At 44.5% G+C, this 26,776-nt stretch overlaps 1 protein-coding gene across 1 annotated transcript in view; it reads right to left on the reverse strand.

Moving 5' to 3' along the window:
* The window catches only part of WNT3A (Wnt family member 3A), a gene marked incomplete at both ends in the record, with an annotated part of 90,272 nt that overhangs the window by 17,837 nt on the left and 45,659 nt on the right, over positions 1–26,776 (reverse strand). Inside the window, one exon of the mRNA XM_082044902.1 lies at positions 21,946–22,187. Within this exon, the coding sequence (XP_081901028.1) occupies positions 21,946–22,187 (242 nt within the window). The remainder of the gene's footprint in view (positions 1–21,945; positions 22,188–26,776) is intronic.

The raw sequence follows: 26,776 nt of genomic DNA on the forward strand, positions 1-26,776 counted from the left end.
AGATTTATTTGTGGATGGGATGGGAGGAGGGGGAAGGAGAAGCAAAGGGTTCCCCTTTTGCATTCTTGCTCCTCTTCCTCACCCAGGCTGGGAAGCAGAGGAAGGCAGCAGGTGCAAGGTGTCCCCAAAGCAAGCTGAAAACCAAGTGCTCATCTTAATGTTTACCCATACAGAGGAGCACTTTGCACTGCAAAATGAGGCTGGAAATCCCCAAGAAAACAAGCTCCCTCATGAACCTCCCCCAGCTGAGCTTCCGAGTACAAATGAAAGGGGAAACCAGCACAGAACTGTTTCGTTTTCCCCACCTGTCTTTCCTCTTCTCTATCTTTTTTCCCTTGCCCTCCTGAAGCCTCGGGCCTCTGTTGGTTGTATTGTCAATATTCTCCTTCGATTTTTTCCCACCGGAGCTCAGCAAGAATGGGTCTGCAGGGAACATACACAATGGAAACAGCCCAGGTTCTCATGAGGGACCCTTTTGGCTTTGGAAATCCACGTTAATATCTCCTAAAAGGTGTTCACATGAGCTGTGGTATGTTTTCACTGCAGCTTTCCATGTAATTGTAAGGTTTCTGGGGCAAGGAGTGATTTGGTTGTTATGTGCTTGTACAGTATTCAGCACAATGGGGCCCTGATCTCTGCTTGGGGCCTCAGAGTCTACTGTAATACAAATAATTAACCATAATAGAGCTGGGTGAATATCTTAATAAAGGCAGGGAATCAATTTGAGGCAATTAAGCAATTTTTCAGCTTGCAGAATTTTTTGCTTTACAGGCTCAATTTGGAGAAGGGAGGAGATTTTTTGGGTGCTGGGGGAACTGCAGGGAATAGCTCAGCCCCATGCAGCAGGCTTTGGCGAACTTACTTTATTTCTTTCCCATTGGATTCAGTTTCACCCAGTTGGGGAGGCAGAAAAGTTTTATGCATCTCCCAAAGCACAAAAGCCACATTTTATAAATATCTTGTGAGAGGAAGCGTGGTTTGGAGGCTGGGTTGATGGTTCCTGGTGGAGAAGGGGCTCAGTCCTAAACAACATGACATTCCAACAGCTCATCTGCTTTGCCTCTACCCCAAGTGCCCACCTGTGAAAATTGAGAGCAATCACTATTTTCCTGCTTTCTGATCCCAAGCACTTGAGGACGCAGCTAGCTGCTAAAGCAATGGGGATTGCAGATTTATTTAGACAGGGAGGAATAAGAAAGCTGCAAAGGCCCTGACACAGACTGGATGGTTTACAAGCAATTAGAAGTCAGCAGATAAGCTTTGGATGACAGATATTCTGATTGTAGCTGGAGTTCTTGTATAATTTGCAAGTGGAAAAAGGAGCTAAATATAGTGAACATTTGTTTAAAGTTGTATTCCGTTCTGTACTTGTCCATCACAGAGGGAGTGCATGTGAGGGTACTACAGCAAGGGGCACATCTTCTAAGTAGCCTCAAGAACTGAGCTACAGCACCATTTTCTGTAGGAAATAGCTATAACCTCCATAAAAACATCTGCTGGCCTTCTGCAGACATCAAACTTTGTCATGCATAGATCTTTTATGTCCAAGCCTTTGCAGGGACTCTAGTGACCAACAGCCTTGTTCTAAGAGGCATTCCTTAAAACTTTTAGTCCTAGAAAGACACAATCAGAATAATCACAACAGCAAAAAGTGAAAAAAATGAATATATCCCTCCATACAGCATTTTGCATTGGCTGTATGGCTATTATAAGTCTGTCAACTGGTGGTCAGCCTGTTGTTGGCCCCAGACATGGGAAAATACGTCCTAGTACTGAAAAATTGCAGAAAAGACTCTGCATCACAATGCTTTCAAAGTTGACCTGACTATCTACTGCACCTATGTCCTAACAATGGTTCATTTTAGCTACCATGAGGAGCTAGTCTGTCATCCTGATGGTCTGAAAATGACATCAGTTTGATTTGGGAAGTTAAAAAAACATGCAAGGTGAATACTTGGCTAGGAGACCACCTGATAATCTGTGACACTCAGAATAAGACAGAGAACTTGGGTTGTTGGTGAATGTAAGACCACAGAAATGACATAAATGGAAGTGTTCCATCAGCTTCACTGTCAAATGTTAGACAGACATTAAATAATAATAAAATCAACAATAAAATAGCCATAACTTGTATCTACTTGTGATTTAAAACAGTGAAGCTCTCTCGCACACAAACAGCATCTACTTTGCCCCCACCAATGTGAATGGGCTTTGTGTCATGGACAACTGTCCACCCATGTGCCTGTGCCCACACTGGTGAAGTGAGTGACATGCAGTTCTCATAGAATCATTGAATGGTTGGGGTTGAAGGGACCTTCAAAGCTCATCCAGTGCCCCCCCTGCCATGACAGGGACATCTTCACCAGCTCAGGTTGCTCAGAGCCCCGTCCAGCCTGGCCTGGGATGTCTTCAGGGATGGGGCATCCACCACCTCTCTGGCCAACCTGTTCCAGTATTATCACATCATCCTGTGATGTGGGCAAATGCCACATACAGGGACAAGGAATCAGCTCAAGGACTGAACTGTTTTCAGATGGAACATCCAGCCTGGGTTAGAAGAATGGTTTGAGTTTTCTGATGCCCACCAGGAAGCTCTCAGACAAGGTGATTTCTGTTCCTCACTGAGCCACACTCATTTTTTAATCAGTGACCCCCAAACAGTTTCAAAATTGTGTAGAGATGTTGTCAAGACTCTGCTACATGATCCCTCCCATAATCAGAATTAGCACAGATTTTGCAGCATGAGACAGCTACTTGACCTCAAAAAACCCACCAAAACAAAAAAATTGCTGTAGAATAAAGGACAGTAAACACCTCCAGACAACTTCATCAACCTGCCATCATTTGTATTCATAAGACAAGCCAATTCCTTATGCTTACCTTATTTTCTCCAGGTTTCTTAAGCTTGAAAAACACCCACCTACCTAATTAGAGAGATGCAGCTTTCTCATCCAGCCCCGTGTCACACACTCATCAGCCCTCATGACAAGAGCTGCTGGAAGTGTGCAGGGATGCTCTCTCTGATGGAGACGATCTCTTGCAGTGTGAACTGCACATGGATTTTGCCCTCCCAGGCAAGTAAAGAGACACACAACCAGAATATGAATAACCACCAGGTGGGATTGGAGTCTCTCTGAAGACATATGGGGGCTGTGAGCAAGTGGGAAGAAGAGGCAGGTGCTGGGGGTTTAGATCCAGCTTCAATCTCTGTCTCTGGGTTTGCCTGTGTTAACCCGTTTTAAGCCAAATGATAACATTTGCTTTGATGAAGCATTCTCTTCCTCAGGCTTTGCTTCATTATGGTATTTTTGCCTCTTTTCTTTCACACTGTGAAGCTTTTCCAGAGCCTCTCCACTCTGATTGCAAGAAAACTTGCAATTCCAGCTTATACTTCTCATTCTTGCTGCTTTTAATTCACCAAATGCCTGCTTGCCCTTGTGTCAGCCCTGCCCTTGTATTTGACAAGTGGACGCGATGTTATTCCTGATTTTGCATCCTAAATGATCCTGTAGCTCTGCTACAGGTTGTTAAAGAGCATCCACACCCCACAGCTATGGGTGTGTGCACCCCGGAGTTGGTGGGAACAACTCATGGCTCCTTATCCAACATATTAACTTGGGGAGGGTAAGGAAGGGTGATGACCTGTTCTGCCTACAACATCTTCAGTGACTTTAGTGGGAGTGGAAGGCATTTGCCAAACTGCTGGAGGAAGCCAGTACCTTAAGGGTTATACTGACAGTGCACATCGCTTTCATCCCTGACTATCTTACAGCAACAAAAATCAAAGCCATGCATCCTGCAGCCTCTTGGGATGGGAGCTGCTGAAGATTCCTCTCTTGCTGTTAAATGTAAGCAGCACTGCTGTTGCCCTGTGTAATGAGTGGGGGTAGATGAGATGTGAAGTGCAGAAAAAATTTAAAGAAAAAAAAAAAAAAAAAAGAACAAGCAAGAACCCTTAGGAAATGTCTTTGAAAATTAGTTGCTGAATAAATCGGGTGAAGTAAAAAGTATGTTTTGGCCACCAGCGGAACAACATGGGGCCTGATTCTTCTCTGGGCCTGGTGTAAATCAAAACAATCTTTTTATAATTCAGTGTAAATGGCAGCAAAGTTAAGTCAGCATCATTAGGGGTACATCTCGGTATAGGATAATTTTTTCCTACGAAAAGCTTACTTTTTCTAATGAGACACCTCACTTATTATTTTGCATGAAACTGATATCTAGATGCCCTGGCAGGCTCAGGCCCTGCTCCAGGAAACCTTAAAATCATAGATATCAGACTTGGACCTTGCACCTTTCTGCCCAAAGGCAGGATCCACTCTGCCTAAACTATCCCTGACAGATGTTTGTCTAACCTGTTCTCAAAAACCTCCCAGGTCGGAGCTCCCACCCCTTCCCCAGGCAATCTGTCCTCATGCTTCACTACCCTCACCGTTAGACCGCTCTTCCTAAAGTCTAACCCCAGTCCCCCCCGGCTGCGATTGAGCTGGACATGGAGGAGAACTTGTCAAATTAACCTTGGCAAACCAAAGGAGGAGGAGGAAGCACGAAGAGGAGAGAAAAAGTGATGCTGTGAAGTTGTACAGTGGTAGAGCTGGGAATAGAGCTCAACTCCCTTGACTCCATGACTTAAGCCTACGTAAGCGAGGGAGTCCTTACCTTATTAATCCCACTGGGTACCTTGCCTTTCTCCTGGCATTTTTTTTCCTCCCCTCCCTCTTCTCACTCGCTTCCATCTCTCATGTTAATTTTCCTTGCCTTTCAGCATCTCACATGTGCCCGCAGAGGGAGAGGCTGTTGTAACATACGCAGTCTTCGACTGATTCATCCCTTTGCTTATACATGACTAACACTCGTGCTATTTGTCTAACTATTTCGACTGATGTACATTTAATATGTAAAAATTTAATTAAAGTGTTATTCATAAAAAAATATCTGGGCCAGTTTAATTTTTTTTTTTTTAAATACCCAAAGGGAGTATTCCAATTAGGGATTAAATGCCAGAAAACACTGTCAGATTCCCCCCCCCTCCCATCTCTAATCAAAGCAGCAGGTTTTGATATTATAAAGAAAAAGCCACCAAAACCACAACAATATTTACAGGCATTTGCTCTGCAGGTGTAGAGATCAATCCCAAGAGAAGCTGAGAACTTCCAGCTCTCAGTGGAAACCGGTGGAAGTTACTCTGAGGAGAAGCCAACTATGTATGCAGAGCCAGCTCCTTACCTAGTGGATCTGTGCTAGTGCTCTGATTGGAGAATTTGCTAAATCTTTCTAATCAGCTTGGTCCTGCAACCTTTAATCATGTAAATGGCTCACGTCTTCAGTGCAGTTCCAGACTTGCCAGCAAAAGGGAAATTGGGATTTGTGCTGGCACAACAAAGTTTCTGACGGTTATGGGCCTGAAAATGCATCCCTCCAAATAGATGCTTCTCCCAAGTTAGCTGGGAGGAGAAAAAACTCTTGGGCTTGCATATTACATGGCCCAACAAGTCTCTTTAGTGGACAACGTCATTCAGGAGCTTAGCGGATATATTAGCGTTTGCCGTTTCCAAATAGGCAAGGACTATCAAAATGAAGGAGTTAGGTGGAAACAATGGCCCAAAAAACCACAGCAATCATCTTAATTTGTTTATCCTAAGAGGACCAACTTGGTCTTGGGAAAAGGCTGAGATCAAACCCCCCAGTCTTCAGTTTAACATCATCCTGACCTGATTCACAACCTTGGTCAGAAGGTCTGGTTTCCAGTAATTTCAGGTAACTGTGTAATAGTGGTTCAGTTCAAAAGTCTGCCCGGGACAATTCCCCACAACAAGGCTGGATGTGTTAACATGCAGTGCACACCAGGCGGTATAACAGTGAGGAGACAGAATTCTTATGTGACTCAGAAAGAGGTGCCACACCAGTCAGTGCTGATGGTGGCCCTTGGTCTCCCTCCTCCTTCCCAGCCTCATATTGTCAACCGAAAGTCGTGAAAACTTGTGCTCCCTAACAAACTCAAGACTTTCAGCATGAAACAGCAAAGCTTCAAGAGCAGCAATGATCAAAATGTTCAGTCACCCCCATCCCAGATGGACATCTTTATGCCAAAACTTCAGCTGCTGTATGGCTGACATCTGCCTACAGGTTTTTGAGACCTTTTCAAGGTTTATAGAAATTTGTGAAAGTCTTGAAATGCCTCACTGTCATTCCAGTGCAAAAAGTCTCAGAAACCAGTGCAAAAATCTCAGTATTGTCCTCGAACTGGAGTGCCTATTTGCTACATTCATCAAAGAAGTCACAAGTGCCGTGTCAAAAACGAGGCCAATGGAAATTCTGTGTGTTATATGTAAGGAGAGGTCCCCAAACTCTCTAGCCGAAGGCTGTGGATGAGTCATGAGATCCATTCTTCAGGAAGACCTCCAAGCCCATTTAACCCAAGTCTCAATTTCAGGCATTTTTATGAGGTTGTTGCAAAGGCTCAGTCATTTATGTCTTCGGATTGAGATAGTAAGGTACCTGAAGTATGTGTTAGTACGTGATTCACCTCCATGGAGCAGCAGCCTTGCAGTGCACAAGTAGGAGCTGTTAGATATGCTAATACGCAACACAGGCCTCATCTTGAAATCTTAAGAGGGGATTAGAGCAGATGAGTCCTCATTTAGTTTTCCACAACAGTGGTAGAAATAAATCTGGCTGCTCTTTTGCTGGGTGTTAAAGGGGGATTTCCTGGTGGGTGGGTCCCCTCAGCGGAGTATTATTGTCTTGACAGTGGGGCGGAAAGGAATGGATTAAGCAACTGGCAATGGGATGTGGAGCCTTTGCATGTGCTGACAATGGATATGAGCTGGGGAGGGTGGAAAGCTGTCAGTAGACTATAGGAAATCAGGTTTGGTTCCTGGCTTATTCCTGGAGACCATACTATCGCTCTTGAGCTGGGCATTACTCATCAGAAACTCAGTCATGGCTCCCACCCTGAGTATGTCACTGGCGACCAGTGATGGGGCCCAGGTGTTGTGGACACTGCTGGACCTCCTGGTGTGGAAGGTGGTCAGCCAGTTGGAGCTGCTGAAGCTGGGTCACCCATACACTGACCAACCCTGCAGTGGAGTGATAACAACACTGGTAAGAAATGTTAACTCCTGCCCATAAATCACTCCCAGGTCCCACCATCCTCTTGGTTTTCTTGAATATGTGCATTTTTTTTTTGCTATGTTTCTTGTCTGTGGTGAAGATTTTGACATGCTTTTCTTCTAATCTGCATGTTTTGTCTTCTAGTCTGGATAAACACAGGCGCTATGGGCGTCACCATCAACTTTGGTGCTAAATTTGGGGGATTGGTGCAAACCTGCAAGGAGTTCAGGAACTGAGAGCAGAACTGAGCAAAACAGAGCTCAGAATGAGTTTCCACTTCACCCTGGAAATATGGTATCATTTAGAGAGGAGATATTTAGGTGAGGATCTGCAGAGATTCTTCAAATTTCAGGGCCTGTGTTTGCCCCTGTTTTAATGTTAAGTGAAACATGCTGACCTCCAAAGCTCTAAGTCCTGTTGAGTAAATACATTTAACTTAAGAAGCAAAACGCCCATGATCCGCAGATTCTCATAGTCTCACAGAGCTGCTTAGGGATCAAACACAGAAATGAAGAGCTCCCAGGTGGTAAGCCCTACACAAGGAAGACGCATAGAATCATAGAATCATTTTTGATTGGAAAAGACCCTCAAGATCAAGTCCAACCATTAACCACTGTTACTACTTCACCTAGTCCTTTGACTAAGTCAGGTGAGAACCATTTTCAAGGCAAGGAAACTTGTGTATTTGTTCAGCTGAGTATCTTAAGTTCAAGGCAGGTTTGGGTATTATCTTCAGTGAGTAGCTGAAGTTAGAGCTGCTATTGCAGGAACGTCTCTTCAGCAGCTCCTGAATCACATGTGACTCTCCAAAGTTTTGCGTATGGCTCTTTGCCCTGGCTATGGTATGTGGTTGGTTAGCAGGAGGGCTATGCTGCGTGGGGGCTGGAAGCCAAATATCACTGGGCTGTATTACTCTGGGATGTGGCTTGCTTGCCCAGACCAGCTCCAGAGAAGCCAACATCATCCTCTGAGGTAGTCCTGGTACACCTCTACACCAGACTTTCTGATGTACATCACATGTGGCTCATAAAGTAAAGAAGATCCACCATCTCACACTCAAATTCATCCCAAAGCTGTCTGATCCAAATCAATACCAAGCTTAGCTCTTCTGTCCTTTTAAGACAGGCTAATTGGCTCAGTTGCCCAGTGAGAATTAAGAACACCATTCTTCTTCTGGCAGGGTTGATGGAACCAAAGAAAAGTCTTAAAACATCAAGAGACACAAACCTCACAAAAGAGGTGTAACCCTGGATTAACAAACTAGCGGTCAGCTCCAAGCCTCTCAAATGTCAGAATACCCAGCCCTAGCTAGAAAAAGCCTAATATACTTTCAGCTTTTGGTCAACCACTTTAGTGGTCAACCCCTTTAGTGGTCAGCCCCATAAAATAGGCTAATATGTGTAGTTAACAGTTCAGAGTGCTTGACGCAATGACCTCACTGAGTTGCAACACAGGTGATTACAGCCTCTTTTCCAGTGGAGCTATAATGCTGATACATATATTTTTAAATTGCATCTTTCCAACTCTGCAGATTTTGAACAACTATAATTTTGTAGCCAGCACCAGTGTATGAGGCTTGTGCCAGAGTTGTAATGGTGAGAGTGGCTGTTTGAGCAGAGTATCATCCATTTCTGAAGTATCTACCTGAAACGTCAGGTTAAACATGGAAATATGTTTGGGTTCCTTAAAAAAACAACAAACCAACCAAAAACTAACCAAGTCCACAAAAGAAACACCTTTTTTGCTTTTCTTTTGCTGTTCTTTTTGAGAAGACACTGACATAAGTCAGGTTGATTTAAAGATTTCAGAGAAGTCACAATAGCCTTAACAAGAATAATGAACAAAAGTATTAATGACTGATGGAACAAGAGTATTCTGAAGGTTAGTGAACTGCTTTGGTTCAAATGAGGAGGTTCTAGGGAGAGTTTCTAACTCTTACAGTTGATTATTCTTGCATATTGATTATTGATTATTCGGTATAGCTCCTGAAACCTTAGGACAAACATTGGCAACATGGAACTGGAAACCAAGACGGTGCTTTTCTGCTGTCTGAGAAGTTCAAAAGCTTCAGTGTCCATCTGGCCTCTTGAAATCCAAAACAAGAAGGCAAGAATCCGCTGTCTTGCTTAAAGGAAGTATTTTATGATAAGACATTTGTATGTTCTTCAACTCTTTCCTGGTCCACAGGGATCGGTGACATGATGTGGAGATGTGTTTGGACCAGGATAATAATTAATAAAGCCATGAATAGAACTTTACAAAAGCTATTATTTGATAGTGTCTTGCCTTCAGGAGCTCACTAAGTTATTTCTGATGTGTTCAGGTGCAAGTGATGCTCACGTTAACTTCTGGTTGAGAAGACACTGTGACAAGGCGAGCTAAATACAGAGAATATTCCTCATTGTAGGTGCTGGGCACAGAAAATACTTGAATCACAAATCTCACCAGAGTGCTGCTGTGCTGGGCACAGGCTGATCATCTAATACAGACTGTCTGTGCTCCACAGACCTCCCATCTACCTCTCTGAAAATACATCTATATCTTCACATTCATCTACCAAGGAATCTATATCCAAAATGCAGTTAGGAAAGCAGACTGAAATTGTTGCATGAACCGAAGCATCTTTCTCCACCAAAACCAACAGCACTAAAATACTTTTTCACCTTCTGTTTCTTCTCTAGGAAGGGCCTGTGCAATTTCCTGCTGGAGCATCTTCATGACAGGACCCTGTTTATAACGGGGCAGAATGAGTTGTGGATTTGGGGCTTGTCTTGTTGCAGCTCTCATTTTATAGAGCTGTAAGGCTGCTTTATGAATTTAGAGGGGTCCTTAGGAGAGCCTTACTAATACTTTGTTCTCAGTTAATCTGGATTCGGGAATGAAGGAGTTTGGCAAGTATGTCATGCCTAAGGCCAGTAAGGAGGGTCGAAAAATCAAATTACTATATTATGGGAAATTCTGTTTTATTTTATGTTTAAGAGTTAAAAATCAGATGGAAAAAATTTGGATATTTTTTGCTTGAGAAGATAAAATCATTCAGCTTCAATAATATCAAAACACTACAATAGTCTATAAAAATATCAAGGTACAGCAGTGTGTTTTTTTGATAGTTTCATGTCTTTCTATTTGACATCTCATTCAAAGTAAAAATAAGTAAAATGTCTTCTTTTCAAGAACTCAAATTAAACTATCTGAAATGAAAAAACAAGAAATCAAAAGCTGTTCATTTTTGCTTTGAAATTGATGAGGTTCTGTAAAACATCTCCATTTTGATGCAGCTGCCTTTTCGGACGGAAAAGTGGCCCAGAAAATAAATAAATACACTTGACGAGATATAATATCTCCTAGGCTGGATCCTGTGTGCCTAGCCTAAGGGGTCTCCAACTTTTTTATGGCTCCGGGTGAACAGAAATATCTCCTTGTGCCCTCCCCACCCATTCACACTCCCACAACATCCCTGTGGCAACAGCTTCCCTGGGAAAGTAGCATGATTAGGAAAGGATAAACCATAATTATTAGCTATCATTTAATGTGATTTAGCACCTGGAAATAATGGAGAGGAGATGGTGCCAGATGCTTAGTCAATGAAGCCTAACAGGAAGCGCTTCATGAAGCATTACTGTCCCGTCGATCAAAACTGAGAGCAACAGACCTAAGTAGGCCAATAAAACTACCTAAATTATGTTGCAAGAGCTGCAGGGCCCTACATATGACCTACTTTGGTATCGCTCTCTTTGAAGTATCCAGTTGTTGCTGTGGTGCACTCCGTCATAAGCGGAGATGTAGAGGAAGGAGGACGTGCTCCACTGTCTCCACCACAGCCAAAAGCACAGCCAGAACCAGAACCAGAATCTCTCTTTTCTGCCTTGCTACCCATCACTGATCCAGGCTGGGTCTGGAGAAACCAGCCAAATAACACGTATGCTTTGTAAACTGGTTTTCTTCTCTAGGAAGGGTAAGATAAGTCAAGCTGAAATGAAAAGCGAAAGACAATCTCCATTCCTCGGCCCATGACCTGCACCCAGTCTTGAGTTCCATCTCAAGCCAAGCTCTGTGTTTCCCAGGATATGTCTGTGCTTTGCTGTCAGGTTTTAGCTCCAGTCCCTCCCTGAGGTTCACCATGACGTCTTCTACTTCCTAAAAAATCCTTCCCAAAGCAAAACAAAACCACAGCAGTTTCCTTCAAGTCCTTCCCTAAAGCATATCTATACTGTGACGTATCTATAACCTTCTTTTATGGGCCCATCTGCTGTAGGCAACACTTTCTAGAACCATCTCGGTGACCCATGAGAGCACGGTGAAGGTGAGCAGGAGACAACACACCGTGCACTTCCCTGCTTAATGTCTTGGGGTCTACTTCACACTGTCCTCAGCTACGTCGGCTTCACCCATCTCATGCTGTTTTTTCCAAAAAATGACGCTTCTGCGCAGCACCTCTGCTTACCCTTGAGTGGTGGAAGGCCCTACCTACGACAGCTGGGTGCTGACTCCCATGAAACTCTCTAATCCTGTGACTTCGCACGCCCCAAGACTTTAGAGCCTCCCAAAATCCTGCTTTCCCTTTACTCCTGCTTTGGCCTCAGTGCTCAGTCTTAAGTCAGCTGTGCCTTAATAACTGCTGTAACCACATTGCTCACATGTGCAACACAAATCCAAAGAGTCTTAACAATCCTTTTGAACCCTTCCCTCTTCCTGGCAGCCGACCTCTGCCTCCTTGTTAATCCCATGGATCTTCTCGCATGATGAGTCCTTCCTTTGAAGGACGTGCTCCCTGAAAGATGAGGGAGCAAGGAATGAGAGAGGTTGATCCATCGAGGCGCACGCTTTCTCCTGCATCAGACCTTCACAGGGAACATGCAAGAAACCATCTCCTGCCAAAACATGCTTTGGCTGTCTGCCCCATCTTCTCTGCAGGAGACAGCCCCATTCCCCTCCCATGCAAGCACACAGAATCACAGAATAGTTTGGGTTGGAAGGGGCCTTCAAAGGTCATCTAGTCCAACCCCTCTGCACAAAAGAAGGCACGAAGGGCATCTTTATGTGCCCTGTTTTTGCCCTTGCTGCCCTGACGTATCTGCTCAGGGAGGAGAGATGGGAGGAAATTCTCTGCTTTTTATACAGGAATCCAACCAGATGATCCCACAGCCCCTTCTGGCCTTAAAATCCCAGCGTCTATTCAGCACTGCCAGCTCATAACACATCTCACAGGGAAGAAAAGCCACATTCACGGGCTTGGATCTCTCTTTGTCAGACGACTTTGCTTGTTTTGGCTGTTTGATGCATAGGAGCGCGGGCAGATAGATCTACCACCTCAACCGGCAGAAGTCACCCTTGCGGACCTAAGGACGGTGAACCTCATCTCCAGAGACATCCCAAAGTGGTGCTTAAGGGTGAAACCCACCGTGTCCTCCTTCCCCCCCAGATGAAGGCAACCAAGCCTCCGCCATCCCCATTTCCCTCCCTGGCTCCCGTCCATGCGTGTGTGTGTGTTTGTGCCACCCCTTTGTGCGCCGAGGGCCCATTTGGGGCTGGGATTCTCCTGGGACAAAGGGATGCTAATCAGCTCCCTCTACTGTTGCCTTTTGTCTAGGACTAGCTCCCACGCTTGGACTTGGCACTCTGGGATGCGGCAGAGGGAGCTCCTTGTTGCAACCAGCCTGAGCCCAGTTGGGGAATGCAATGTACCCAGCAGGGAAAGGGGAGGAAAGGGAGGGGAGCGGGGGAAGGAAATAAATCTATAACTCTGCTCAGCCCCACTCCCTGCCAACCCGTCGCATTGTGCATGCTGCCCGAGGCAGAAGTTTCCAGTGCCTCCCGCCACCGGGAGAGAGACACCACCGGTTTTGTAGCCACAGGCTGTCTTGTTCCTTCTTCCCTCCCTGATCCCCCGTCTAATGTTTTAGTCGCCAGAAAAAAAAAACAAAACAGTAAAAAAAAATCTCCATGTCAGGGCTGACAGATGAGAGTTGGTGCAGTGGGAGGGAGGAGAGGGAGCATAGAAAGCAAACAGGATCAGCTCCTGGCATTGCTGCCATTTCCTTTTCACCATCCCCGCTCTCCCGGGTTTGCAGCCCGTGTCTGGGTGTTGGCTGCTTACAGCTGTTTACATGGGCTGTGTCATTTCCAGAGAACCGTACAGATGCACAAGAGTCAGATCTTTATCCTGGGATCACTTTTTGAGATGGAGAGGTGATGAGATCAGGGTCTCTTGCTAAAAAGCCTAGGTCACACTTAAGACCACCAAACCCAAGCCATGTGCAGCCTCCAGTTGACTCACCTGGCTGCATGGAGGATGGAGAGGCAAATACAGCCAGATGTGATGCTAACCATAATCTTCTGACTGCTATCCCACTGTACCAGAGGACTGCCCAGTGTTTGCCCTTGAACATCTCTGAAGTGACAAGAAGATGAACTGACCCCTACTTTCCCAAGTAGCAAGGGGTAGGACAAGAGGAAATGGCCTCAAGTTGCACCAGGGGAGGTTTAGATTGGATATTGGGAAAAATTTCTTCCCAAAAGGGTTGTCAGACATTGGAACAGGCTGCCCAGGGCAGTGGTGGAGTCACCATCACTGGAGGGGTTTAAAAGACACATAGATGAGATTCTCAGGGACGTGGGTTAGTGCCAGTGTGGGGTTAGTGGCTGGACTCAATGATCTTGAGGATCTCTTCAAACCCAAATGATTCTATAATCCTGTGATTCTATGACTGTGACCTGGCCCTAGCAGCAGCCCCACCAGTAAGAGAAGGAGCTCCTCTACCACCTCACTGGTGTCCTGTTCCCAAAGCTAAGGGACTAACACCTCGGAGACTTTCCTCAGCATCTCTGTTTGCTGCCATCACAATTTTGCTCTTGCCGAGGCCCCGTGAATGCTGCTAATCCCCCAGTACTGATATGGGCTACAAACCAGAGTCGTGTCTACGGCTCATCTAGATCTCCCCAAACTGCATTTCCTTGCTGCTGCTGCTGCTGGGACTGAATTACCTACATGAAAAACAGCTCAGAAATGCTGCGACAGTGAATATGGGCTGTTCTGTACCTGTGGGCTGGAATGTGGACTCAGGCAGCGCAGTGATGTACAGGCATTTATGTCTCATCACTGGCTCTGAGATCAGTTCACACTGACACTAAATACAACCAATGCTTCTGCCTTGAGCCAGGATCTGCCAGTCTTCTTCCCAGCAGCACTGGCAAATCTCTGGCCTACAGTATATATGCATCTTGACGGCTGAGCGGAGCTTGCATACTCACATTTTCAATCCTGATCCTTCCAGTTTCCTTCCCCATAGTTACAGGGTAGAGTTTGTAGATCTCCGTTGTTGATACCAGGGCAGCTGCCCAAATTGCCATTAGCGGAGAGGTAGACGGGGTGTGGCTGGAAATCAGATCCTCTTGGGAAGAGTTTCATGAGAGAGCAGAGAGTACCTCCTACATGTAACTAACCTCCTGGATGGATCAGTATCTTGTGGCTTTCTGCTCATGCCTTACTTTATTGCAGAAGTGGAGAAGTCTGATCTAGAGCAAGGAAAAGGGGGGGGAAAGCACTTGGCACAGAGACAACTGAGATGCCAGAATGCCATCAGGAACAATATGACGAGGTCTGCTAATCATCTTAATTTTAAATCATGCAAGACATTATGAGATGGTATTATGCCTGAAATAACAAGGGACTGCCTGGATTCGGTGGTCCAGGAGATCCTTTTCAGTGCCATGTTCTTGCTTTAGTTAAATGGTCTCTCCAACAGAAGCTGGATTTCAGGACAGGTTTCTAACAGAAGAAAGATGAGGGGTGGGTATATTTGCCCCCAAAATGGGCCTCTGAGAAGTGGACATGGAAGTTTGAGCCTGTAGCCCTAGGCTCCCTCTATAGTCAATGGAGAGAAATAAACATCTTGGTATGATTCATGTTATCCTGAGATAGGTGTCTAAGATAGGTCAGATGAATTGCTCCCTGGAGATGCCGATTACTCTCCACTGACTGCAAAGGGAGCCTGGGGTGACTAGCTCAGACTTCGACATCTAACTTTGGTAGATGAGATCAGGCCTATCAGAGAGCCTAGGGAGCAGTATTGTTACGACACAGCAAGAAAAAAAATAGGGAGAAGACTTGTGTCTCCGAGGTATTATAACTGAATTTAAAAGTCTTGTTCCACTCTTGCTAAACCCAGAGAAAAAAAAAACTCATATGGATTTTGCTAGACACAAGATGATGTTTCCCATCCACAGTAGCAACAGAGACAAAAGAGTCAGCCCATGAACACAGCTACATTTTGGCTTTCTTGAGACAGACAAGACATGGAGTTTATCCCTAAAATGTTTAGACTCCAAAATAAACATAGCTGCAAAATAGGCCTAGTCTGAAACAAGCCTAGCTGCAAAGGTAACAGTGGCCAGCATCCCGCATGAAACTGGATGTGACTTGAATCGCACATCTCTCATGAGCTAGACAAATGCCTGAGCTGCCCTTCATGTGGTCCCAGGGAGCGGGAGTCTTCTCATCAAGAGCCGGTCTCCCTGGATTCCCTCAGTGATTGATGGAGAGATGTAGAAACTTCAGGGTGTGAATAATTTAATACTAACTGTCTAGAATACAGCAGAGGAATCATCGCCCAGAGGACCCCAGCATCAGATGGAACTCCCTTGACCTGTCTCGCTGTCTGACATAATGGACCCAAACTTTTGCTGACCTACTGCTCTTCTGCAGGCCTCGATTTTAACTTTTTATGAAATGAGAGTAGCAAAGAAGATGCTTTGTTCTGTAAGAGTTATTCTGAGCCTAGTAAAGGAAAATATAGTGGCCAGTTTTCAACAGCAGAGTGGTGTTCCATTAGAAATGAAAAGGTTGGTGAAAGGAGACATAGATAGGTTGTCTAACTCCTCGTGTCAAGGCAAGATGTCTTTTGAGAAGAGATGCCATAGCCAAATTCGTATTTTGGTTTTATTCCAGAAGTCTTTAGGGGAAATTCTACCGTCTGCATCATGCAAGAAGTCTGCTTGGATAATCTGACAGACCTGGCAGGCTGTAAATGTGCAGTGTGTTCTCTACTGTGGGAAGGATGAAAGCATTTGAGATCCAGAGACCTCATATCTCTCTACCAGTAACACACTATTATTGCTGTCCCTTTCCATTGACAAGTGCCCTTCAGAGAGATTATTTGGTATAATTTTCTGAGGGACATTCTACTTTGTCTATAATACTGTGTCATCTACAGGAACATCAGGAGTGAAGATAATAGTAATTCATGGTCTCCCTGGATAATATGACAGGGAGATATATACCACCCAACCCCATCGCATCGCATCCCATCCCATCCCATCCACCTTGATTAGAACTAGAAGTTCTGGAAACCAAGACATCTATCCATTTTAATAATGAGGCAATCAAGTGGTTTTCAATACTCCCTATTTCATTCCATGCTCATCCTGGTAACTGCACAAACAGAAGCTGTATGAAAATGAACATCCCTTTGCTGGACAGGAACAGGGTTAACCCAGGGGGACACGGACAGTGGTCACTATGCAGCTTTTGTGGCTCTTGTCATTTGCCTTTTAGCAGGGTCGACAACCAACAATTGTTTCCGGAATGAACTTATGCCTCCCAGCCTCTGCATCACCCATTAGGCTCTCATTTGTCCAGTGGGCAATTTGATATATGTCCTCAGAGGACACATCCGACGGGCGCAGACACTCGACAAAGCAACGGGACACTCGCGCACCCGCCCTGGCTCGTTCAAACCCCCTCGCAAACTCCCTGACGTATAAAAAGGGACGGTGGTGGCTTCCCAAGGTCGCACGAGTGTTAAACTCTAATAAACAAGCCCCGTCGGCAAAAGCTGAAAGAATCTGAGCCCTCTCCAACAAAGCATTTAATCCAGTTTGGCATCACCTTTGACATTATTAGGGATCGCAGTGACCCTAATCCAATCAGATTGATTAACTAAAGCGGAGACCCCATAAGCTGACCCCCCTCTGGCCTCTGCTATTTAGTCCTGACCAAACAGTGGGAGAGACGTGCCGTATTTACACCACAATGGGTCCGCGCTGAGAACCTGTTTCATTACAGAGCGACTTAAACTCCCATTACTCCATCAATGTATCATTCTTCAATAGTTCATTAAAAGCTGCTCCTCCACAATAACTATTAACCATTTCTCAGTCCAGCTGGCAGGTTTAAAGCCCCAGCCAGTCTTTAGCAGAAGGAGGTAGGAGTGAGTGAAAGAAATAGATAGACAAGGGCTCCCTTTTAAAATTTAAACGAACTGGGGGCTTAAATAGTTTGAGGTAATTTACTTTTATTGAATGGGGGGGGAGGAGAGGGAGGAAACTTTTATTTTGACTTAATTATGTGCTGAGGTCCTTTAAAGAGAAAGGGCCATGATAAGCTTGTATTGTATTGCTTCTCTTGAGGTCAGTTCATATTTCTGCCCAAAAGAGTTTCAAAGAGAGCTCGCGTGGTGTTGAGAGACTAGAAAATGCCCCACAACTTAAAACATGAACAGCGTCTTCAGTCCATAAATGTTAAAAACAGGGTGAAAGACACAGTTTCCAGTAAATAGCACTTGAAATGGAAAATGCCCATTAGGTTGGAGAGTTCATTTTCTGTTGCTAGTGATGGTATGTCCCTCTACTACATCCTCCAAAGTTTTATCCTGTATATTTTTAAAGGCAACTCATAAATCTTCCCTTGTCCTTGGAAAACTGAAAGATGTGGCAACTGCCTTAAAAACTGTCAAGCCTCTAAGGTAAATGGCTGGTCATGAGTTGTGGCTTAAGGTCTTGTAGCTATGGCCATATTCTGCTCCACTGCTTCACGCAATACAGGTGAAGTGACCATATCAGTCCCAACGAAACAAGTGAGAAGAAATTTTTTCCTCTAGAAGTTACTGCCTTAAAAAAGTTCAAGTGACGTGTTCTGTCCTCTGTCCAGTAATTGAGATTTGAACCTCTGAGAATTTACATTAACTGTAGTCTCTAATATATGACTGGTAGACAAGTAAATAGGTTTAGATAGGGGGGAAAAGATCAGGCTCAATTATTTTCCTATATATGCATCCTGTTCTTCGCACTCCCAATAGTTTAGGGTACCTGAGCCACCTATTTCCCAGCCCTTAGCAAGACAGACCCAACAGTGGCATCTATCTGAATGTTTCTCCATGGAGCTGCACATATGCTTATACACTCCCAGGACACAAAGGAGGAGGCAAACCCTCTTCCAACAGCCCCGTAGAAATTTCACCTCCTGTTAATGCCTGAATCATTCCCCATGCAGGTAACACAACACAGCGAGGAAGGGGACTCTGTTCCTTTCGAATAAGAAACATTTATTCCACAGCCAAGGACAGGCAAAACTGAGTAATTGAATAGCTGGATGGGATGGGGACTTATAAAGAGCTAGAGGGACATAGGGGCAATCCTGTCAAGTGTTGACCCCAAATAGCAGCAGATATGGTTCTCCTGAACATCACCATTCCCTTGTAGCTGGGCTCATGAATATAATCACTGTTTAATATGTGATTCATTAGGCCTGGCTACGGAAATGTAGAAAACAAAAAACAAAAACAAACAAAACCCCCCCCCAAACCAGAACCAAAACCATAAATATAGTTGTTGCTAAAACACGTGGGATATCTTTCCGTAAACAGGCTGATGGGGAAAAAAAGCGTCTGGTTTTAGATGAGATATCAGAATATGGCTCTTAATGGGACCAAAGTCTGGTGACAGTTTGGCACCGCTGAATCACAGCTCAAGCCTGGCCCTGAATTAGTAATGAGATAGCAGAGCAGCAAGGGCAGCCTAGACACTGAGGCAGCCTCGGCGAGATTTGGGCCTAGAAAGTATTTCCTGAAGGCATAAAATCAGTCCTTTTCAGTGAAAGAATTTCAGATAGTCTTGTAAGGCAAAAGGGAGTTGCTTTAGTGGCTATTCCGGTTTGTGCTGAAGGAGGATGGGGTTCTTATCGACTCAGATGAGAAGCTACAGTTAGATCTTGAAGTAACTTAAAATTCAAGCTGCAAAGTTTTGCTTGCTTGCTTGCTTGCTTTCTCTCCTTTTCTCCATCTCTCTTTCTGGGTAGGAACTCAAATATGTTCCTACCCTGGGGGATCTGCCGCACAAGAATGTGACTGAGCTGTTTTTTTTTTCTCCCCCCCTCCTGCTGTAGGTGAAGCAAAACTGAAGGGTGGTTTGATTCTCCCTCAAGGAACAACATTCTTCAGTTATGAAATCGTCCCAGCCTTCTTTCCCTCCCTGAGCCCAGCTACTGAAATCCTGCAGTCTCAAGCAGGGACAGACCCTTCGTGTAGAGAATGTTGTGAGATAAGAGAGTTTTGGGGGCATTGGGATTAGGGCTCCTTCGGTCAGCAAGGAGGTGAGGATCGCTTTCCTCCTGTACAGGGTGTAATTGCTATAGGAGATTTGGAACTTCTAATCTGAGAGCATCTGTCGTAAAACGCTGACCCAGGTTTCCCAGATTGGTGGTGGATGCCCCATCCCTGGAGACATCCCAGGTCAGGCTGGACGGGGCTCTGAGCAACCTGAGCTGGTGAAAATGTCCCTGCTCATGGCAGGGCTGGCACTGGATGAGCTTTGAAGGTCCATTTCAACCCAAACTATTCTGTGACTCGATGTGTCCTTGTGGACATCCAGCCTGTGATGAGGCCAAGGTTTGGGTTATCTGGTTCACTTACTGCCTTTGCTCAGTGAATGATCTTGGGCAAGTCGTGTTGAGCTTGTGTTTCTGAGAAAAATATTCAGCTTGGCTGTGCTGGCCTAGTTCAACTGCTATAGACACCGTAGAGTGATGTAGCCAGAATGGGTGTTTTAATTGCATACAGAATATTGTGGTATGATACTTTGATATGGGCTTAAGTGCACCATGCTGTAAATCTTACAAATGTAATTATTTTGGATGATCTCTCACCACTAAGCCTGAATAGTGACACCAGCATGAATATGGTGTCTTGGTTCCCCAGCTCTAATGGGGTAACCCCATCAGCTGAAACCACCTGTTCTCCTTCTGGATTCTGGCTGGTGGAGGCCCCACCATGATACAAATCAAGGCTTTGCTCTCCCTTGGCTGCTGCATTTTTCAAAATGAATCCAAGAAGTAATGCCCAAGTGTCCTCTGAGTAACAAAAACATCCCTATCTCCAGATGGCAAGCACTGGGAGAATGAGCCTCAAGGTGAGTGTAGATCACCTACATATGTTGGGTCAGGACATCCCCTGAAACTATCTCAGGTGCTCCCTAATCTCCTTCTACAAGCTAAAATGATGCTACCCCACTATTCCAGGCAAAGTCATTCCAACTCTCAGACTGTCAGGAACCTGCAACTGTTTTCCTTCTGTGAAACGGAAGGAAGGAAGGAAGGAAGGAAGGAAGGAAGGAAGGAAGGAAGGAAGGAAGGAAGGAAGGAAGGAAGGAAGGAAGGAAGGAAGGAAGGAAGGAAGGAAGGAAGGAAGGAAGGAAGGAAGGAAGGAAGGAAGGAAGGAAGGAAGGAAGGAAGGAAGGAAGGAAGGAAGGAAGGAAGGAAGGAAGGAAGGAAGGAAGGAAGGAAGGAAGGAAGGAAGGAAGGAAGGAAGGAAGGAAGGAAGGAAGGAAGGAAGGAAGGAAGGAAGGAAAAGAAAGAGGATATCCAAGCCTTTTCTGTGGGTGCTGTCCTAAGAGAAAGCAGACATGTTCTTCCACAGATCTGGACAGGGTACCTGGACTCACCACCTGGGCAGGATTCAAATGCAAAACCAGTCTACCCCTTGGATGAATCCCTTGGTGCTAAAGGGAAAGGCAGAGCTTGACCCAGACTTACTGAGACCAGCAAAAGCAGGCTGGACTTTAAAAGGCATACTGTGATGGCAAAGAAGGATAAAACAGTTCTTATGGGCTAAAATAGGCTCAGGCTAATTTAGAGGGGAAAAGACCAGATACTCAGACTATGCCAAGTGCTTAAATCCCACTGCATTCAACAACTTAGGGGAAAACATTTCTAAAAGCCCCCACTTATATCAATGAGTGCAGTGTTAGAATTAGTTGCCTGAATTAGCATCCTGTCTGAAATTGCCACATTCGTAACCAATGAAAGCAGAACCATTAATTGATGGTGATTTCCTCAGACCTTTGATCTTCATTTTATCCTATTGTGGTATCAAAACTGATAGTATCTGATAAGTCCAGCCAACAGCCCATCAATTCACCTCCGCAATTATTGAGAGAGCTGAAAATGCGGCATGAAATTCCATGGGCTCAGAAAAGGAGCCAGACAACCAGCTTGACCACTGAAAACACAATAATCCTTTGTGTTCCTTGCAAGGGGCATAGGATCATAGGATAACTCGTGGGATGGGCCCTGAGAGGTCTCTAGTCCAACTTCCTGCTCCAACTAGGGTCAGAGATGACCCCACTCTCTACGCACTCAGAAATGGGGCACTTCTTGGTTCTATGCATCACCTGTACCCTTTCAGTAGAGCTTTGGGGTTGAAATAGTTGTTACCTATGACTGGATGTTGTTTGTACAATGGAGATGGTGGATAACCACCCTCCTTGCATAGGGGCGGTACACACTTACTAGCTATCCCCATGAGAAAGCTTAATAATCCTCTTTTCTCTACAAAAGACCCTCTGAGTCAAGTTGAAACTACTTGGATGAGGTCCTGGGTCAACAAAACTTTCCCTACCTTTGTCACAAGTCTCCTTTATCGAGACAAAGTCCTGTCTCCAGCAGCCCATTCTACATGACGCTTTATCACAAGCAAATGAGTTCACAGTAGATTTCTCAAGATCTCTGCTGCCGCTCCACCATGGATGCTGCTGTCACCAAACCCATAGCACTGCACTCACCTTTATCTAGCACAGGCCCAAAAATGGCTAAGCTGTCATTGACGGTCGTGCAGTTCCACCTCCTCCCTCGAAACTGGTGTTGGCATTCTTGGATTCCAATCTTTACCCCTTCTGCCACGCTGGGCATGATCTCCACATAGTTCCGACAGAAGCGTAGCTGCTTGGGTACGAGTCCTGGGATGCTCCCGCAGAGGATGGGCTGAGTCCCCAGGGAGGAATACTGGTGACCAATTGCCAAGGACCTGGGAGAAAAGAAACACAAGGAAAAAGAGATGCTGTCAGTCTGGCTTTCACCTTTGTACTTGGTTCACAAGAATGGGGACAGAAAATCAACATCTTCGGTTCCTCTGCATTCCCCTCTCCAGAAAACATCCTTTCCACAGTCATCCCTCCCCAAAACAACATCAACTCTCCTGAGTTCCCTACTGGCCCAACAAGGCAAGCAACTCTGCCTTTAATATCTTCTCGTTTCTTCATCCTCTCAAAACCTTAATCCATCATTGTGCTGCTTCTTCCCAAAGAGGCTCAGCTCATACAGCTAGTTTGCTTTGCAACCAAAGAGGGTCAAACCCACATTTCTTTCTTTGAAAACCAAGCACACTTGTAAGAGAAAAGGTAGGTTTTATAGGAAGTTTCAGCGGCTGATGAATCCCAGGAATTAGAGAGTCAAAAGCACTTTCAGAGCTACACAAAATAATAACACCAACAGTAGACTAAACTATACTCCAAGTATTTGGAAGGGGAACAATAAAAAATTGATAGCCATCACACAATTCAACAGCGTGCCTTATACATTTCAATTTTTCCAGGTAACTTTTGTGCACTGAAACCGACCCTAAAGTCACAGGTAGTTTGGGCCTTGAGAACTTATAAAAAATCCAATTCTGAGCTAAATGCTGCAGGAGTGCTACAAAAACACACCACCCCATGATGCTTTCATAAGCAGTTATATTTCCTGTGCTGTAGAGGAAAGGGGATGGAAACATAGCCCTGCTGGAATAGAAACAACCTAGGGAAAAACACTCCTATGGCTTAATATGGGTCCTACATCAATGCTATTCCCCTGTGTGAACAACTGCACTCATGTTACTAGAAATACTCGTGCATAGGTTCATACAAGTTTGGAGCCAGGACTGGCATATTGGTAACTTCCTTGAAAGTGTGGTCTAGAAAAGATTTTCTACTCTTTAGCAAAGCATTTCCACACCTAATTAATCCAGATATGTGCTCTGCAAAGCTGAATACTAGGGCTTTCTAATCCAGTTCAAATGCTCTGAAAATAAGTTATTAAAATGGCTGCCAGTGTCCTTGTGGTTATTAGTTTAACACATTTTCACTTTACTTTCACACCAGTTTCAATTTGGGAATTTTCAAAAGTAGAGCTGTATTTTCACAAAACAATGCCGGCTTTGCTGTGCTGTCACAGGATATGGAGAGCCTGCTTTGATCATCAACCTATACGTTGCTTTGGTTAAAGTGAGAAGAGTGAAATTAAAACAAAACAAAACAAACAAAACAAAAGCTAAAAGAACAATAACAAAAAACACGACAAAACCAAAAAACAACAACAAAAAATCAACAAAACTTGAGTGCAAATTCTGTGCTCAGCCAAATGGAAGTCTGTTGAAAGGAGTGTCCATGAACCATTAGGTTGGTTGAAGCCTTAGAGACAAACAAGTCAGCTATGCAGAGAGATCAACAGATATGTAGCTAATTATATAGATTTTTAAAGTGTTTTTACTAGTGTTTCTAATAATAACCTTGATTACTAAAACTGAAGGGATTTTTGGAGTATAATTTCCTTTTCTTCTAATTAAATCTCTAGATTGACTTTTCTGCTCAGAATTAATGACAAACAGAAACCTGCCTGGGCAGTGTGTATTCCTGTTTACATTCATTTTTGGTATATGATCGTCTCTGGGCTAGGATAAAAACTGTGTTAAAATGTCTGTCCTTTTTATCAGACAAGGCTACTTGCAGTCAATTATCTCCCTTCCTGGTGGGTACCTGGTCAAGAGGGGACAGAAGTGAAAAGAGTTGGACATTCAGATGGGCAGGTACTGGGGGATTTTAGGCTGAACTCAGTGGCTTTACTAAGCGTGCATAGACTAGGCTTTACATATCAGTCCTTTCTAGGCAAATGAGGCACAGGGACCTCCAAATGACTCTGGTAGGAGTCCAGAACCAAGGCAATCAGCTCAGCCAAAAATGTGCCCTGTCCCCCAGTAAATGAAATTTAGGTGGGCAGGATAGGAGGTATCTGGGAAAGCAAAGGATTTTCAGCTGATTTCCTAAATTTACATGCCTCCTTTCCACCTCAGCTCCACCTTTGAGGTATCAATCTCATTAGAGGACATTAGAGGACAACTGATCCTACTCTGGGGAGGGAAGATGAGAGAAATAGCATGAAGTTCCTCTTTTTCACTGTATTAAAAGAGGGAGGAATGCAGCTCACATTGACCAGGAACTGTGTTCATCTCATCCACATTCTGATGTCTGCAACATGGACATCTCCAGCTGATCTACTCACCCCAGCCTGCTTTTGTAATCAGTCAGTGGAGAGAAACAGGCACTTCAAGGTACGATTCATCCTCTCTATTTTAGATGTCTGCTTTGGGGTGAAGTGAATCATGGCCTTGCCTCCATTGACTGTATTGGCTAGACTATCAAGACAGCCTATCTCTTTGGTTGACTGGTTGAGTGGGATATGTCTGCACTGCAAAAGTCTCCAGATGAATCATGCTATGATATCTAACAACTGGGACGGCTAAATTCCTGGAAAAAGTCCCACCCAGGGAAGCAAAGTGCTGTGTTGAAGGACATGCAAAGAGGTCAGCTGTAGGAAGGAGGCAAGTTCCTGCAGGAGCCCACAGGAGAAGACCAAGGAAAGGACACAGTTAATTTGTTTTCCCTATCCAAGTGGCTTGATATGTGTTCGCTTGAGTTTAAGATTAATTCAGGGAACAACCAGTGGCAAAAAAGCATCTGTGAAGTGGAGCCCATGCCAAGCCAAAGAGTGTTTGCTCTGTGTATGCTTTTGTTTCATTGCTAAGTTATATAAAAATGTTGGATCACAGTTTCTGGACTAAACACAGCTCCTAAACCACTCTTTTAGGCTTCAGAAGGCTTGAGTGTGTTGCCTCTGTGGCCTTGTTGGGAACGCGGAGTCTTTGGGTACCACATCTCCAAATCTCAACCTATTCAGCCGCCTGAGTACTGGGATCTAGGAGGTATTCACAGATGCCAGCTTCAGGCTTGGGAGCTGGATGATCTCTGTAAACAATAGGGAGAGATAGATGCCTTCATTGAAGCCTCCAGAGAGGAGCACCAAGTTGCTCTGACTCATCCTTCAGTCACTGAGTATACAGAGAGTCCAGGATGTAGCCACCTTGCAGTGTCTAATGTTACCTTTAATGGAAACATCTGTAGAGTTTGTTCCAACAACTAGAGTCGCCAACATCCTTCCCAAAACTTTCAAAAGTGCCCTGTTCAGTTCCCACTGAGGACAAAGTATCCACTGAGACTGAATCAACCTGCTGCAGGGTCCATCCATAATGTTGTGAAGCCAGGAGGACTTTCTTGAGCCATTTTAACAGGACCTGGATTAAGTTTTAGGATTCAAGTCTCGTAAACTTTACTTTATGTGAACCACCAAACTCATTCCTGTCTCTGTGGTTTTTGGTGGTTACTACAGTGGTAGAACAAAAACGTCAGTCATAGGAAGAGAAGCTTATAGGTTGATGCCCTCAACTGTTCGTTTCCGTTGCTGGGAAGATCAGCTAAGATAAAAAAAATAAAAACATGTAGAAATACTTTTAATTGCTTTTCTCACTGCTCCCTTCTCAATACAGTAGGGAAACAGTCACACCTTGCTTTGATGTTACAGTCTGGAAAGTTTATATCTGCAAAAGACAATCTCCAGCAAGAGTCATGTTCTCAAGGCGTCATCAGGTGCTGAGGCAGTGTAATGCAAATTTGGCGTTTCATGGAGGAGTGCGTAGTCACTTGACTTTCAGCTGAAGGTACAGGGTGGAATCTCAAAACATGTCTCCATGAACAGCATCTCTGCCATTAAACGCCTCTAAGTACTTCTTCCTAGCTCCCTTGAAGACTCTGGAGTGTGATAACTTATATCAGACCACTCTCTTTTGGTCTCTGCTTTGCTTCCAGCTTCTGGGTATAAATGCTTTCTCCCTCTTTCTAAAGTCAATTTATCTTAAGGAGGACCAATTTATTTCAGCATCCTGTCATTTTTATTGATCATGAGGTATGAACCTTAAGAACCTTCCTCCTCTTCCCCTCAAAAAACAACAACAACCCAAAACCTTTAGAAAAGATTGGCAAAGTTTATAAAGATCAAAATCTTATTTCAGTGTTACTCAACCTGCTAGTAGCTCCCATCATTCATTTTTCCACACTGTTTCCGATGATTAAACCTGCCTTTTGCATTTTTCCACTCTCCTACCATCTGCTTCTAAACTGTCTTCTGCATGTGGGTAATTTTGAAAATGTGGTGTTGAGAAACGGGCCACGTGTCATCTATTGTGGTCTAACCAGGCATCATCTTAAGCATCAACACTTCCTGGATGTATTGACACCAACCTCTTCTTTTCCACTGGACAATTAACGAAACACTCAAGTTCACAAACACACTCATCCCCAGAACAGGTACTGCTCAAGTCTGAACCAAAGGGAAGGGTCAAAGAGCTGTTTTTTTTCAGACCAATTAGCTTTTTCTTCCCATTATCTCGGGAGGAGCCATGAAAACACTATTCTGTATGTCCACAGCCAAAGTTCTTGGCTTATCTTTAAGCCTTGCATGCCCTGAAGT

This window comes from Streptopelia decaocto (assembly GCF_964273445.1).
Source record: "Streptopelia decaocto genome assembly, chromosome: 2".
NCBI lineage: Eukaryota > Metazoa > Chordata > Aves > Columbiformes > Columbidae > Streptopelia > Streptopelia decaocto.